The 13,539-nt window shown below is 46.7% G+C and overlaps 6 protein-coding genes across 6 annotated transcripts; 2 read left to right on the top strand and 4 right to left on the bottom strand.

The window, feature by feature from the left end:
* Positions 1 to 340: 340 nt before the first annotated feature.
* N7503_007203 (WD40 repeat domain-containing protein) lies at positions 341 to 2,662 on the bottom strand (the record flags this gene model as incomplete). Its single annotated transcript, XM_057066750.1, has 6 exons — positions 341 to 576; positions 633 to 1,398; positions 1,451 to 1,816; positions 1,877 to 2,253; positions 2,311 to 2,409; positions 2,473 to 2,662. 6 exons carry the CDS (start codon positions 2,660 to 2,662, stop codon positions 341 to 343), a joined length of 2,034 nt encoding a protein of 677 aa, XP_056920431.1.
* Positions 2,663 to 3,505: 843 nt separating this feature from the next.
* N7503_007202 (uncharacterized protein) lies at positions 3,506 to 4,863 on the bottom strand (the record flags this gene model as incomplete). Its single annotated transcript, XM_057066749.1, has 2 exons — positions 3,506 to 4,367; positions 4,448 to 4,863. 2 exons carry the CDS (start codon positions 4,861 to 4,863, stop codon positions 3,506 to 3,508), a joined length of 1,278 nt encoding a protein of 425 aa, XP_056920430.1.
* Positions 4,864 to 5,941: 1,078 nt separating this feature from the next.
* On the top strand, positions 5,942 to 6,924 carry N7503_007201 (uncharacterized protein; the record flags this gene model as incomplete). Its single annotated transcript, XM_057066748.1, has 2 exons — positions 5,942 to 6,430; positions 6,487 to 6,924. 2 exons carry the CDS (start codon positions 5,942 to 5,944, stop codon positions 6,922 to 6,924), a joined length of 927 nt encoding a protein of 308 aa, XP_056920429.1.
* A 766-nt stretch (positions 6,925 to 7,690) lies between these two features.
* Positions 7,691 to 8,607, bottom strand: N7503_007200 (RTA1 domain-containing protein; the record flags this gene model as incomplete). Its single annotated transcript, XM_057066747.1, has 2 exons — positions 7,691 to 8,400; positions 8,451 to 8,607. The coding sequence occupies 2 exons, from the start codon at positions 8,605 to 8,607 to the stop codon at positions 7,691 to 7,693; spliced, it is 867 nt and encodes a 288-aa protein (XP_056920428.1).
* Positions 8,608 to 9,549: 942 nt separating this feature from the next.
* Positions 9,550 to 11,249, top strand: N7503_007199 (FAD-binding oxidoreductase; the record flags this gene model as incomplete). Its single annotated transcript, XM_057066746.1, has 5 exons — positions 9,550 to 9,909; positions 9,963 to 10,461; positions 10,509 to 10,656; positions 10,708 to 10,916; positions 10,978 to 11,249. 5 exons carry the CDS (start codon positions 9,550 to 9,552, stop codon positions 11,247 to 11,249), a joined length of 1,488 nt encoding a protein of 495 aa, XP_056920427.1.
* Positions 11,250 to 12,397: 1,148 nt separating this feature from the next.
* N7503_007198 (RTA1 domain-containing protein) lies at positions 12,398 to 13,297 on the bottom strand (the record flags this gene model as incomplete). Its single annotated transcript, XM_057066745.1, has 2 exons — positions 12,398 to 12,828; positions 12,901 to 13,297. 2 exons carry the CDS (start codon positions 13,295 to 13,297, stop codon positions 12,398 to 12,400), a joined length of 828 nt encoding a protein of 275 aa, XP_056920426.1.
* Positions 13,298 to 13,539: the final 242 nt, after the last annotated feature.

Below are 13,539 nucleotides of genomic sequence, written 5' to 3'. Positions count from 1 at the left end.
CTCGTTCTACTTTGTCTTGCCGGCTGTCATCTGGCTGCCATACTTTTTTTTGGGATGCGATGGGAGGAAGTGCTTCATCGCCCTTGAGATACCACATTCTACACTGTTTTTGTACCAATAGGGGTCTGTTTCTCGATTTAATTGACGACCCCCCATACCCATTTTCTTCCACTTATTGTTTACAAAAACCAGCTCCAAAGAAACGTATATGCATGTTCGTTAAATCATAATTACCTACAGTTGATGCGAAACGGTATACGGATAATCCCCAGTGGACCCGGTTTTTGCCTCCATAAACATAAATGAAACGCATAAATGAAACGATCTTGAACCCAATAGATCACCATGCATCATCATCGTCCTCATCAACTCGGTGCACAGGCCGGCTGCGCAGTGGTCGTCTAGAACGAGGAGCTGGGGCATTTTCCCGGTAGCGATTGAACTCGGGCACATCACGAAGCTTGTCATCGTAGCTCTGCCCAATCGGCGGGTCTCCCTCGTCATTTTCTGCGCCGTCATTCCATGAATGTACAGTACAGGTACCGCTTGACAGACCCCATCCATTCCACGAGGTTGCTATTGAATGAAAGTCAGATCATTCCATATCCATGAGTATGGAGAACATTGCTTACCTGCAAGGACTGGAGCATTCGGGTGCCAACTTGCATCCCGAACGCATGTCCTCCATAACATCTCCCCGCTCATCTCATATGCCGTTGCGAAAACATCTGGCTCGCGGGGCCTGGAATTAGTCGTCGCTGCCGCAACATCGACGGTCCCGGCCAGCGTGGCATCCATATTGTATACGTAAATCTTACCATCCTCACTGCCAGTGTACACGTAGCGTGAGTTCGTGCTACCGGGTGGCGAGAAATGGCAACGAATGAGCGTCTTCAGGACACGGTGGCCGCGGAACGTGACAACCGAACAATCATGCTCATGCGGCTCATAGTAGTCGTCCGGATATGGTTGGAAGCGGTAATCGAAGCCGGTTGTGTAGTCGTTTGGATCAATGGTATCGAATTTGGCTGTTGTCATCATCTTCCGCAGGTCCCAAAGTTTCATAGTCTGGTCTTTGCCGTTGGAAAGAACATATCGGCCGTCGCCTTTGCTATCGACGTATGTTAGACCCTCGGTGTGACCCATGAACACGCCGGCTTCGCGGCCATCGCCCATTGAACGTCGATCCCAGACTCGCAGTGTCGTGTCGTCAGAACCGGAATAGAGAATATGTGGTGATGATGTATCTCCGAAGCAAACAGCGTTGACATGATCTTGATGGCGATCACGAAGGTTGAGGACTGGTTGTTTAGTCTCAAGATCATAAACAATGACTGAGTTCTCCGATGTGCCTGCAACCACTTCACGTCCATCTCCGGAAAATCTAAGAGACCATATCTAGGAGTCCAATTAGTAAACAGTGATAGGTACAGACCGTGTTTGTACATACACCGAAATGCGAACTGCCCCAGCTTCGTCGCCGTCGCTGACCAGGTGGTAGGGAGAAGTCCAGGACAGTTGGATCGGAATCATCGTCTGGGTCTGTCGACGCCAGGTAGGCCTGACTGCGTATTGAACTATAGACTAGGTGGTGATTATCAGGACTTAGTGTAGCATCAGTGATAGTCCACTGGCCAAACGGATAGTCGACAGTCTTGTAATATTTCCACTCATACGGGTTAGACGTGTCATACATCCGGACTTTGAAGTCCTGTGCACAACAGAAAAAGAAATTTCCATCGTCTGAGAACTGGCCCGAGTAGCTTCTGGAGTCATAATGGATGATCTTATCTGCCGCAGAGCCAGGGATCATGTGCTAAATCGTCATGTTAGTATTTAGCCATTATACCGCGCTAGACCGCCCATCTAGCCTTACCTGAGAAAGTGACCTATTCGCCCTCTTGCGCACTCCATAAGGGTCAATACCAAGCTCTCTCCACATGAGGTGTGTTGCAAGCACCTTCTTGCGTTTCTTGATGCGATCCACGTAGTGCGGATCTGTTCCGAAGTGGCCCTCACCCATTAGTTCGGTGCCCTCGTCGCTAGGCACTTTCGGGAACTGATCGGTTCGCCCAGCCCGCCAATGCCGTAGTCGTTGTCTGAGTGGACCTGGATAATCAAAGTCATCGTCATCCTCATCCTCATCGTCGACCTCGAAGTTCTCGGATAAATTTGTTGTTGTGAATCCGTTGGAGTGGAGAATATGCCGCAGGCCGCTAGATGCGAGCAATTCGATTAATCGTGAGGCTGGAACTATACATTAGTTAGTGAAAACCCTCAAATCATCTAAACCTTCATCAATGAGCCTACCGTGTCGACGACGGCCCGCATTATCCGTTTCCTCGCCTTCCGGTGGGTCGTCTGCCGTTAACTCGATCTGGATGCTCCCGATATTGATACGTGGGTTTTCTGCCACGAAGTTAGTTGGGGAACCTGCTGCTGTAGTTGACTACAATCAGGGAGGATCCGCACCATCTGCAATGCCGAGGCCCATCCCGTCATCATCGTCTTCCCAATCTTCGTCCTCCTCATCCTCCTCGGTCTGTCCTTCCAAGGCTGAGTGGTAATCCATGTCTAGTTCATCGTCTTCTTCAAGCCATTCCTGTGCAGGGTGACGAAATGATTCTTCCCCGGGCTCATCTGAGGGTGATCTGTGGCTCATGGCGTGGTTTGATGAGGAGAAGGGCTTATCGATAGCGGGTTATGGCGATAGTCACCGCTGCTTCCGGTTATGTCATTTATTTGGGTTATGTCATCGCCCCCGGCTTTAAATCGGCTTAATTCCGTCGGTAACTATTCTGAATATTATAGATAATTGTATATGCTTTCTGTATCGTCATTGTTAACCTTCTGCTTACTCCTGGCAACATTGTCATTGTATAGGCGGTCGCACAACCCAGTTGTCATCATGTTCTTAAATTCACTAAGTTTCCTAACAAAGTTGTGGGGTCAAAGAGTATGGTTCCAGACGGCATTCATCGGAAACATTGTTGATGTGAATGCCATTGTGAACCACGGCGGGCTCGAACTCCTCGTCAATGAATCATATTGTCATTGTGGCACTTTACATGTAGTCTGCGATTAATTATGGTGGAATGGTCCCGGGGAACAGATTCTAAATTCCCGCCTGGCATGACTATATTTCCAGGTCCAACGCATGCTTAATAGATCACACTGTTGTTTAGCGTGCCTAGACAGAATCTGACCACTAGTAAAGCTTATCCAAAGCCCAGCAACATCAGTCAATCTCATCACTCAATTATGAGGCACATAATTGATTCGCAATTACCCCCAAGGTCTTTCCACTACCCCACGTAAGTCAAACAAGGATTTCTCCAGGATGGTATCACCATACAGTACTGTTATATCCAAGTGAATTTATGGTGAAATAAATAAAAGACAAAAGTAAAGCGCTAAGAACAAAATAAATGACCAAATTCAGAAGCATGAACCGAAATATTCATCTCCTCAGAGTTTCTGTTCAGTCGCATCTTGTTCCCACGGACTATATTTGTGCTTTGGGCGAAGCTACCGGTTTAAGGGTGAAGCCTCGTCCGAATCGTTCTTGAAATTCTGCTTTCATTTCACCCCCTATCCCATCCTCTGCACTGGGTGTGACATCGGCCTTCGGAAAAGGGGTTTCGCCCCTCAAATGACTTGTGTGCATGGTTGTAAGGTCTCGTGATAGCTGCTGGATAGACTCATTGCTCAAGTAGCCTCCCACTTGCCTGCTCCTCCAACCCACACCCCGGTTCTTCCCGTGCAGCACCTTCCCGTCCGCGGAGACCATGAACTGCAAAGCGTCGCCAGAGCCATAATTTTCGATCACACTGACGTTCTCCTTTAGGTGACTATCCGCCCGGGAGCATATATCCAAGCATTGCCGGGCGGTTTCCCATTCATCGCGTAGTCTAGACAGGTCCTGAGCTTCTTCGTCAGACGAGACGGTTGTTTTTGATTTCGCCAGTAGCCGGTCCATGACATCTCGCATATGCTTTTCCAACTTGGCAGCTGTCGCAGTCAAGCTTTGTTTGCATTCTTGCAGGCCCTCATTTGTGAGTGTCTCGGGAGATGGATCTGCCCCGGTTGACCCACGAGATGCATCCGTCTCGTCAGACATAAGTTGAATCTGATCGATATGGCTCGACAGCTGCGCACAAATCTGGAGGCATTTCTCCGTGCTAAGGCGCTCGTCCCTGAGCGACTGCAGCTCAGCCGCATCTGGTCCGGGTTGAGCCGCATCATTGACAACTAGGTGCTCCAACTTTTTATCAATACTTTCGAGTCGAGCTTCAAGGTCGTCCTTGGCATCCTGAATGAGATTTTCGTATTCCTTAATGCTTTCAGCAGCGATCGCAGATTGACGTCTGGTGAAGGGTTAGGACGAATCGCAAGATAAAAGATTACTGCATGGTAAAGGCGCTGTTATGGTTCAAAAGTGACTTACAGAGTTGCATCGGTCAAGGCAATATTGATTGTGGCTTTGTATCCCGACAGTAAGTTGCGGAAATCGTCCATATTGTCACCCATGTACGTCAATCTGGCCCAGCCCCGGAAGCTAGTCCGATTACTGTTTGAACCTGACGCACATCGGAGTAACTCCTCCTGGAACTCCTTGCAGGCATTGCCACATCGCAATAGCGGTAGATCCAATACCGAGAGATCAATGTCAGAGGTCGAATTTACTAATTCGACGAGTGGAGCTAATACGGAACTTAAAGCTTCCAACTCTTCGAGGAGTTCACGCACGCGCTTTGGATGAGAGCGGAAGCTGTTCACAGTCTCGTAGAGCGAAACGCTGCATTGGAAAGCGAACGATGCCAAGGCAATTAATCCGGAGGCTAGCCCCACTGGTTCAGCCATGATTGTGTTTGCAAAGTCAGAACAAGACAACTTTAGCTGCGAAGATAAGTTACTGAGCTTGTTGCCAGACCTTTAAATTCAAAGACAGGAAATATATACCCAATGAGGGCTAGAATATAGGCGCCAGGTTGATGCGGATCGCTGTCAAGGTCGTTCGATGGGGCGGGGCGGCTGACCAAACTGTGGTGCGGCGGGGGAGAACGGCGCGGGGCGAATTACCGTGCAAATGAGCTTCCAAGCATCCATATCGGGTTATGTCCGGGATACTACTTATCACATGGTTTGATTAATCTTACTCGAAGGCATTCTTGTACGCGCCCTCCATGTTCGTGTTGAGTGGAAAATTTTCGGGAAAGCATCAAAACGCCTGCTATTCGCGCGCGCGTCCTAGGCGCTTTTTTGTCGATTGTCGAAGAAAAAAGATCATCAATTTCAGCAGTCTCCTTCTGTGGAGCTCGCGGTGCGTAGGAATAGGAAGATCTCTTACCCATATTATCTCCAGTCCCTTCGGTACCTTCAACCAAATGCCCTGAACGCCTATTTTCCACCTCAATATGGTGCAAGCCCCCAAAGTGCTGATGTGCCCTTCCCCTTCTATATTGAATCCCTCATATATACGTTGTGTTGGTCACACCGCTCTGGTCTGTGGTCTAATCTTGGCTTCATCTTCCACCACTCTATAGTAGTCAAAATCTTAATAAATTGTTGAATTGATCTAGTCATTCCGGAAATCAATGTCACCAGCCAGTACGGATGAACTCAGCCAAGAACGACTACCAGACAGTTTAATTATATGTTCGTTGAGACAAGTCTTCATTTGAAGGCCTTTTAGCAAGTTCAGATCTATGATTAACTCATTGGTGCACCCGTATGATCCTCTTCATCTTCTACCAGTGTGCCTAAGGCAGCATCTTCGGTCCTACTCGTTCATTTTGGGGGCCAAAGCTACTCCACACACTTCGCGCTACAGTCTCTGGTAGCAGGTTTTTTGTGCTGACGGAAGCACCTTTCCGTTATTACTGTCATCACTCAGTGAAGCTCTACTACCTATATCACTTAGATATTGCCTTGATGCAAAATGACACCGATCGCGAGATCAAAGGCCAGCAAGGCATTCACTGCTTCAAATTTGACTCCTCCAGCCTTAAAAACACCGGAGGTTCTAGAGATGATTCTGTTTCACACAGACATGCGCACTCTTTTGACGTCTTGCCAACGGGTCTGTCGAGGCTGGCGTTATTTGATCACCAAGTCACCATCAATTCAAAAAGCTCTCTTCTTCACCCCAATAAAGGAATCCGAATGGGGCGTGGGAGAAACTGTACACAGCTCGCTACTAGCAGAGTCCTTCCCTACCATTTTTCCTGCCAACGGCGACCAAGACCATCGTGGTTTTAGTTTTTCCGATTGCGCGATGACCAAAGATCTCGCAAGTTTGGATCGATTTGTCCGGAAAGGTGCTAGCTGGCGCATGATGCTGGTACAACAACCTCCGATTTTAGAGCTCGGTCTTTTTCATATCGATCATAACAAGGGGGGTGATAGCGCTCCCCGCATTAGTATTCCCGTTAGTTTTGCGATCCATCTAACATTGTCATTTTTCGGCTGACACGGTGTATCCAGGCAAACCCGAAGAAGCAAGCACACGGAGACGAGGGCCTTCGAATGGGAAGACTCTTTGATATTTTGCTATTTGATTCGACCTTTCGATATGGAAAGTTCAAGTCTACACGACTATGCTGGTCAACAGACAAGCCGACTGATATCCGTTTCAGGAAAGATCTCCATCAAAACGCATTCTACAAAATGCTAGATCAATTGGGTCTGGTTTTATATACCCGGCAAGTAATCCAATGCGCGAGGCCATCCCGGAGTCAATCTATTGGCGGAAAGACGACCAAAAAGGGCGAGATTATTAATGCTTATAAAGAGCATGGACTGGATATTTATTCCCAAGAAGAAGAGATAAAAGCCTATAGAATGTCGGCGGCGAAGGGAATAGAATGCTCATATTGGAATTCGAATTCGGACGATGGCGACGCAAATGAGCTTGATAAGTGAAAGGTCGTCCAGAAAGTTACAGACAGGGGTAAAGTCTTTCATGTCAATAGGACACAACCGCTATCAAGTATTAAGCTCTTCTGGTACTATAGCGGGAAGTCAATTAGCTACATACTAGAAGCGATTCAGCAATTGTTGGGATCTTGATATCAAAGTTATGTCGAGCCTAAATGTCTCAGCCGTGTCAAGGCATTCCAGAACCAAAATCCTTTTGTTGTCTCGGGTGGTATCGTCAGGCATGAGAGGCACGGTCAAGGAGAAGGGAAGATATCAAGAAAGCAATTGAGGAAAGGCTGATTCTCTGGGTCTCAGCTAAAGGTGTAGATCATGAGTTTGTACTACTGAGTTAGATGGAGTGGGAACAGACAGGCTGCTGGCTATTAACAATGCACTGATCAGCTAGTCAGCTGTTCAGTTACCCCCATGTCATATGTTTACTCTTACCACTGATGTACAGGCTACATCTGCACACATTAATGAAGCCCTCATTGGATGATTATTGAGTCTTTGATATCGAGAAAAAGTTTTCTTCAAGAAGTCATGGTCCCAAAAATGCTTTCAGGAGGCGTCTGAAATTTGAATGACTCGTTGAAATGCCCAAACAAAGATTCAAGAATCACGAAATTGAAATTGAAATATAATATTTTCTTTCTGAACAAGTTAACAATCACAAATTCCCCCAAATGCTAAGCCAAAAAGTACCCATGTGCGCCTTGTCCTCTAAATCGTACCAATTCAATCTTCATGTTCATCATCTGTGTTTCTCTCATTTTTCATTGGTGCCTGCAGAGCCGCCAGCCATCTCCGAATTGGTAGCAGTCTCAATGTCTGGCAGAGCAGGCCGGGGAGTCACCAGCGACTTGGGAGTGAAGATGTTGAACGTCATCATAGTCAAAAACATCAGAGCAGCATCAAATACATAGAGATACACCTCAGTCGACATAAGCGGGCCAGTACTACCGGTGATGTACTCAATAGCACGGAAGATAGACCGAATCAAAATAAGGACACTGGCAGTGTAGAGAACGTAGAGACACTTCTTCCAACCGATCGGGATCGCAGCCTTGGCACCATAATCGCAGCAGGTCCGAAGGCGGTAGTGAAAGATGCCAGCAGTCACAATGAAGAATCCAAAGAAGGCAATCTGGATAAAAAGACCGACGATGATAATGTTTTCACCAAGACTGACGTTGGAATTGCTCTTTGCAGAGGAAAGGACACCACCTCCAGCGCATTGTGTAAGGAATGAAATCACGTCGCCGCCGACAAAAATCTTGGTCAGCCACTTGACAGGGATGACAGAGAGCGAATCGTGACCAGTGGCGATCATGCAGCGGCCTAGGATCATGTAGATGGAGGCGGCGAAGAAGGCGGGCGCGATCAGGAGTAAGAGTGATTGTATGGCGTATGGCATAGTCGTCCAGTCAGGGCTTTGTTGGGAGTTGACATAGCGACCGGCATAACCACCGATTTCAACTGTGAATGGATTAGTTTTGGACATTATGACTGGATGAAAATATGCTTACAGATTCCACCGATAACGAAAGGAATGAAAAACCAAGTTCGGGACCGGATCATTTGGAAAATGTGCGCCAATGTTGTTAATCCAAACAGAGCAATGAAGATGATCGCTGCAACCCCCGAAGGGTTGTAGTTGTACAGGATGTATGTGGAGTCGGCCATGGCTTCGATGCTTAATACTGAGCGAAGTGCAGTGAAGTGAAGTAAATTCTGTTCAAAGAATGATAGAAGGAGCAAATTTGTTGGATTTGAACTGTTGAGTTGATTGGGAAAGAGTCAATGTATCTCGAGAAATCTAGCAGTTTATATACCTTCATGATGGATTGTTGCAATAAGGATGCTAGGTGAAAAATCTAGTGCTTTGATAACGACGGTTTGTCTGTGCGTACTCGGGTTGGAATCCGAGGTCTAGATCGACTCTTAATTGAAGATTGAAAGCTATTTTGGGTGTTCGATCTAGGTGTGGAACCAGGATCGAACCTTTAGAACTTGTCAAATTCTTTAGGCTACCGAGTTAAGATTGTCTTGGCATGAGATCTGAGCTTCGCGAAGTTCCGTTCAGCAGATCAGCTAGATGAGGTAAAGGTTGCCAAGGCCAGGATGAGAAGATGAGAATCCGAATTGACAGTGGACTCGGCTTCTGATTGGCCCGGGATGCGAACTCGGATAAGGCTTAGAAGTACTCGGGTTCGTGTTCGGGTTCGGTATCGATCTGATAATCGGCAAATATCCTGGAGAGTGGACACAGAGAACCCCAGTTTCGTCTATAATGGTCGATTGCTATCAATATACACTAATACACAGTTGCCTAGCTATATGGCCCGTTGTCTAATATTTCTGCCTGAACCAAGACCTCACTTATCCTAGGTGGATTACACATGAGTTGGAACTTCCAAGACGCAATCCTTGGTTCGAACCCGAATACAAGCTGTAATCATCATGAGGAACAAAATGGTGTCGACTTGGACAATAGTGGAGCTCTTTTAGAACCGCTATGGGAAAGCCTTGACACTGAAGAATTAGTATAAGAAGGCATCGTCTTCCAGTTTTATTGAATAGCAATAAATACAGATTGGCTTTCATTCAGTCTGTATCATTCTTAAGATGCATCTTCCTCTTTTTTTTGCCGGCTTGTTCTTTTCGGGCTTGGCCTATGCCAATTCAGGCGCACGTGCCTCAGCTACCCTATCGAGCTCCTTGAGTACCTCTTCTGGCATCCTTGAAATTCCCCAGGGAGCCTTGTGTGCTTGTACGAAGCTTTCTCATTCTATGCCCAAGAGTGTGATTCTTCCGGGCTCGAAAAACTACACCACTCAAACGGTCGACTACATCTGGGATATCCGGGCGAATCTTTCCCCTGCCTGTGTTTTCGTGCCCAATACTGCTGCCGAAGTCTCGCAAGCAGTCAAGATCATCAATGAATGCCAGGCGAACTTTGCTGTCCGTGGTGGAGGCCACATGAACGTGAGTTATAGTCTGCTGAATTATTCATTAGGACCAAGCTTAGTTCCCAATAGTACCCTGGAGCGAACAACATCGATGCCGGTGTTCTAATCGCTTTGTCGAACCTCAGTACCGTTGATGTGAAGACTGACACCGTGGAAGTCGGCCCCGGTCTAAATTGGTATCAGGTGTATTCGGCACTCGAGCCCTATGGACGCGCTTGTGTTGGTGGTCGTATGAAGACCATCGGCGTCCCTGGTCTGACTCTGATCGGTGGTTTTCATTACTTTAACAACAAGTACGGATATGCTATGGACAACGTGGTCAGCTATGATGTTGTTCTTGGAAATGGCACCCAGGTCACCGCAAACAAGACTTCACACAGCGATCTTTTTTGGGCTTTGAAGGGCGGCGCAAACAACTTTGGTATTGTTACGCGCTTTGAGCTGAAAACTTTCGCTGTCCCGGAGGTCAGCACAACCATTCAGGTCTTCAGCGAGACTCACCTCCCCCAGTTCCTCTCTGCCATCTGTGAGTCAGCCAAGCTAGATGACGAGGACCCCATTGCGGCGGGTATGATTGCGACCATTGCATACAACATGACCACAAAGGTGATACAGGGGTCTGTCCTTGGTGTTCAGGCTGGTGTCAGCAACCCCCCTCCCAATTCGCCAACTTCACCAAGATTCCCGCTGAGGCGAGAATCAACAATGTCACCACCATCAAGACGTGGGCTAATGCCCTTGACTCCCCCAAACAGATGTTCCGGTAAGTAGACTTCATAGCTACGGGTTCGTCAATCGCTAACGAAGTTTCTAGTGTTCAATTCTCTCACAAGTCCATGAAGCCCGACGCTAAGGTCCTCTACTCGATCTACAAGGCATGGAAGGCTGCCGTTGACACGATTTCCGATGTCAAAGGTCTTTACCCGACTTTTGTCATCAATTATGTCTCCCCCTCTTCGGCCCGCGTGGCCAAGACCAACGGTGTTGGTAACGTCTGGGGTCTCGAGGAAGAGCCTCTCATAAGTGAGTCTGACAAAGACTAAAGTTGAACTTTTGATAACACTGTCTAACTACTTTTCTGCAGTCTGGCAATTCAGCACCGGCTGGGACCTAGCCCAAGATGATATTCGCGTGGAGGCATGGTCACGTCAGCTAGCTGAGCACCTCCACAGTATCAACAAGCAGCTAGGGATTGCTTCCGAGTTTGTCTATATGGGCGATGCTGGTGAGTGGCAAGATCCTTATGCGGGCTTCCCCGTAGAGAATGTCGCCCGCATGAGAAAGATCAGATCCACCTACGATCCAGCTGGAGTGTTCTCCACTCTTAGCTGGGGTGGGTTCAAGCTTGGTCTTTAGATATGAATATTTTCATTGTGGGTCCTAGCAGGTCTTCCAAGGTGAAGCTTTAACAAAGATTGGTGATTATATATCTGTTGCCGGTACATGACTTTACAATCGAGCCATTTTCTTTTCTTGACCTCGGAATCTGGAGCATAAAATATACCTAAAAGTAGGATGGTAGAAGCTGAAGGTTTCATAGAGTCGTCTCTATTCACAAAGACTGACATGAAAATCCGATGATAATTCCTCAACTAGAGTGTCCACAGCCCGCCAACGCTACCCTTCCTCGCTGCCAATTACTTTCGACCTTTGGGCTGAATACCGATGAGATTGGTCACGGTCTCATTATTGTGGAGACCAGTCTACATTGCTTTGAAAGGCTTTTCCGCTACTGCTCGCATTTCCTTAAAATAATCCTAGGAACAAGCTTTTCGGTTTCCAGAACCCCCAAAATCCCTGGTCGATCTGTTTTGAGTTATATACAAGATTTATGGCCTAGAAACTCAGGCCTGCCAGAACAAACGCGAACGCGAGACCCGAATACGACAAACTCACCGCTAAAAATGAGGCTCAGATCCCAATAAAGATTAGTCACCCCCGCGAAAGCACGGACTTCTCCCGCGGTATTCGTATTCGGCCTTGGCATTCGCATCGGACCAAGCCTTCCTCAATGTTTTTCAGTGGACAATCGCCGTAGATGTCTGTAAAATCCAACTAAACTCCGGTAGCTCCCTCGCATATATTCTACAATTATCTTTACATGAAGTTTTGGTGACACTGCCCATGCATCTGTCACCGCTATTCATCCTCGCCAGTAATCAAAGCACATGTATTTGACTTAGCGAATATGTTATTACTATGCACTTCTAGTCCCTATAGCTCAATGTAATCCGTATCATACCTCCTAGTTACCAGGAATGAGCAAAGGTTCACTAGTGCCCTGATACTTATCGTTCTTTCATGACTAAGAGCTGCACCCTTTTACTAACCTCTACCGTAGAGGCATCCAAGTCCATTATTCTGCTGTGTACCAAAAAAAAAGCAAGTCTTCTGTGGTATGCCGATGATTTCAATTGGCGAATACTAGGTATAAACGATAGGAACGAACGCTGGTATAATGGATTTCGACTCCGAAAGCGCGCGCACTGTCTATATGTGAATACTTAAGCTGACCTTTCGTACATGAGCTCTGTCTCATCCAATTTTGTTTCTCCCCTTTCAGAGATCTGGCCAGGATGAAAGATAACAAAAATAACCATGACCAAAACCATCAACGTGGCATCGAAGATGTATGCGAAGTACTCGTGACTCTGTAGACTCCCGGTCGATCCTTGAATATACTCGATCACCCGATAAATGCAACGAATCATGATGAAAAAGCTGGCAGAGTATAGCACGATGAGGTAACGTTGCCAATTGACCGAGGTTCCAAGCGCTGCAGAGGTAGGGTTGCTTGACATCCGCCAGTGAAATACAACAGAGACTATGACAAAGAAGCCAAAGAAAAGGATTTGAACGACAAGTCCGACAATAATGATATCTTCAGCAAGCTTGATCTTGCTCGCAGTTTTTGCACTTGACATGATTGCACCGCCTTGACGAGAAAAGTGTTAGCAAAGCTGGATGACAAGAGGTCTTGGGGAAAGGTAATATGTCCCAATCATACCTCCAGATTGGATAAGGAACGCCAAAACATCACCGCAAACGAAAATTTTGGTCAATCGCGTTCCTCGAATGAGAGACCTGGAATCACCATTGGTCAACCGAATGATCCGACCTAGGATCATGTAGATTGATGCAGCGAATAATGATGGAGCTAGCAAGATGAAAAGGCTTTGCATTGCGTATAGAGTGACAGTGTAGGTCGGAGCATCATGCGCGTTGACAGCCCTTGCTGCATAACCGATGGCCTCTAAACAACCGCCAAAGATGAAAGCGATGAGAAACTTCGCTTTTGTTTTGCATGCCAAAATGATATGAATTAATGTCACTATCACAAATAGGATGACAAACACAACTGCTGCGGCTAGGGATGGTGTATAATTGTAAAGAACGTAAGCCATAGTAGGTTTTCGAGGTCGACTTTTGGAACAAAGTGAATAATGGGAGAAATTGCAGAAAAATAAAAAAATAAAAAAAGATGTATAGATGGATGTGGTTTGTTGAAATATTGGTTTGAAGAGAAGAATAAAAGTGAGTGTGAGCTTTTGTAAGGAAAGTGTAGCATGGTCTTCCAGAGTCTTATAGTACATTGTTTGGTCGTGTCAAGTCGTTAATCTCATTCCAACAACATTAATCTATCTCA

The sequence above is a fragment of the Penicillium pulvis genome (genome assembly GCF_028828015.1).
Source record: "Penicillium pulvis strain IBT 33274 chromosome Unknown contig_5_segment0_segment0, whole genome shotgun sequence".
Classification (NCBI taxonomy): domain Eukaryota; kingdom Fungi; phylum Ascomycota; class Eurotiomycetes; order Eurotiales; family Aspergillaceae; genus Penicillium; species Penicillium pulvis.
This window is presented reverse-complemented; position numbering and strand designations above follow the sequence as displayed.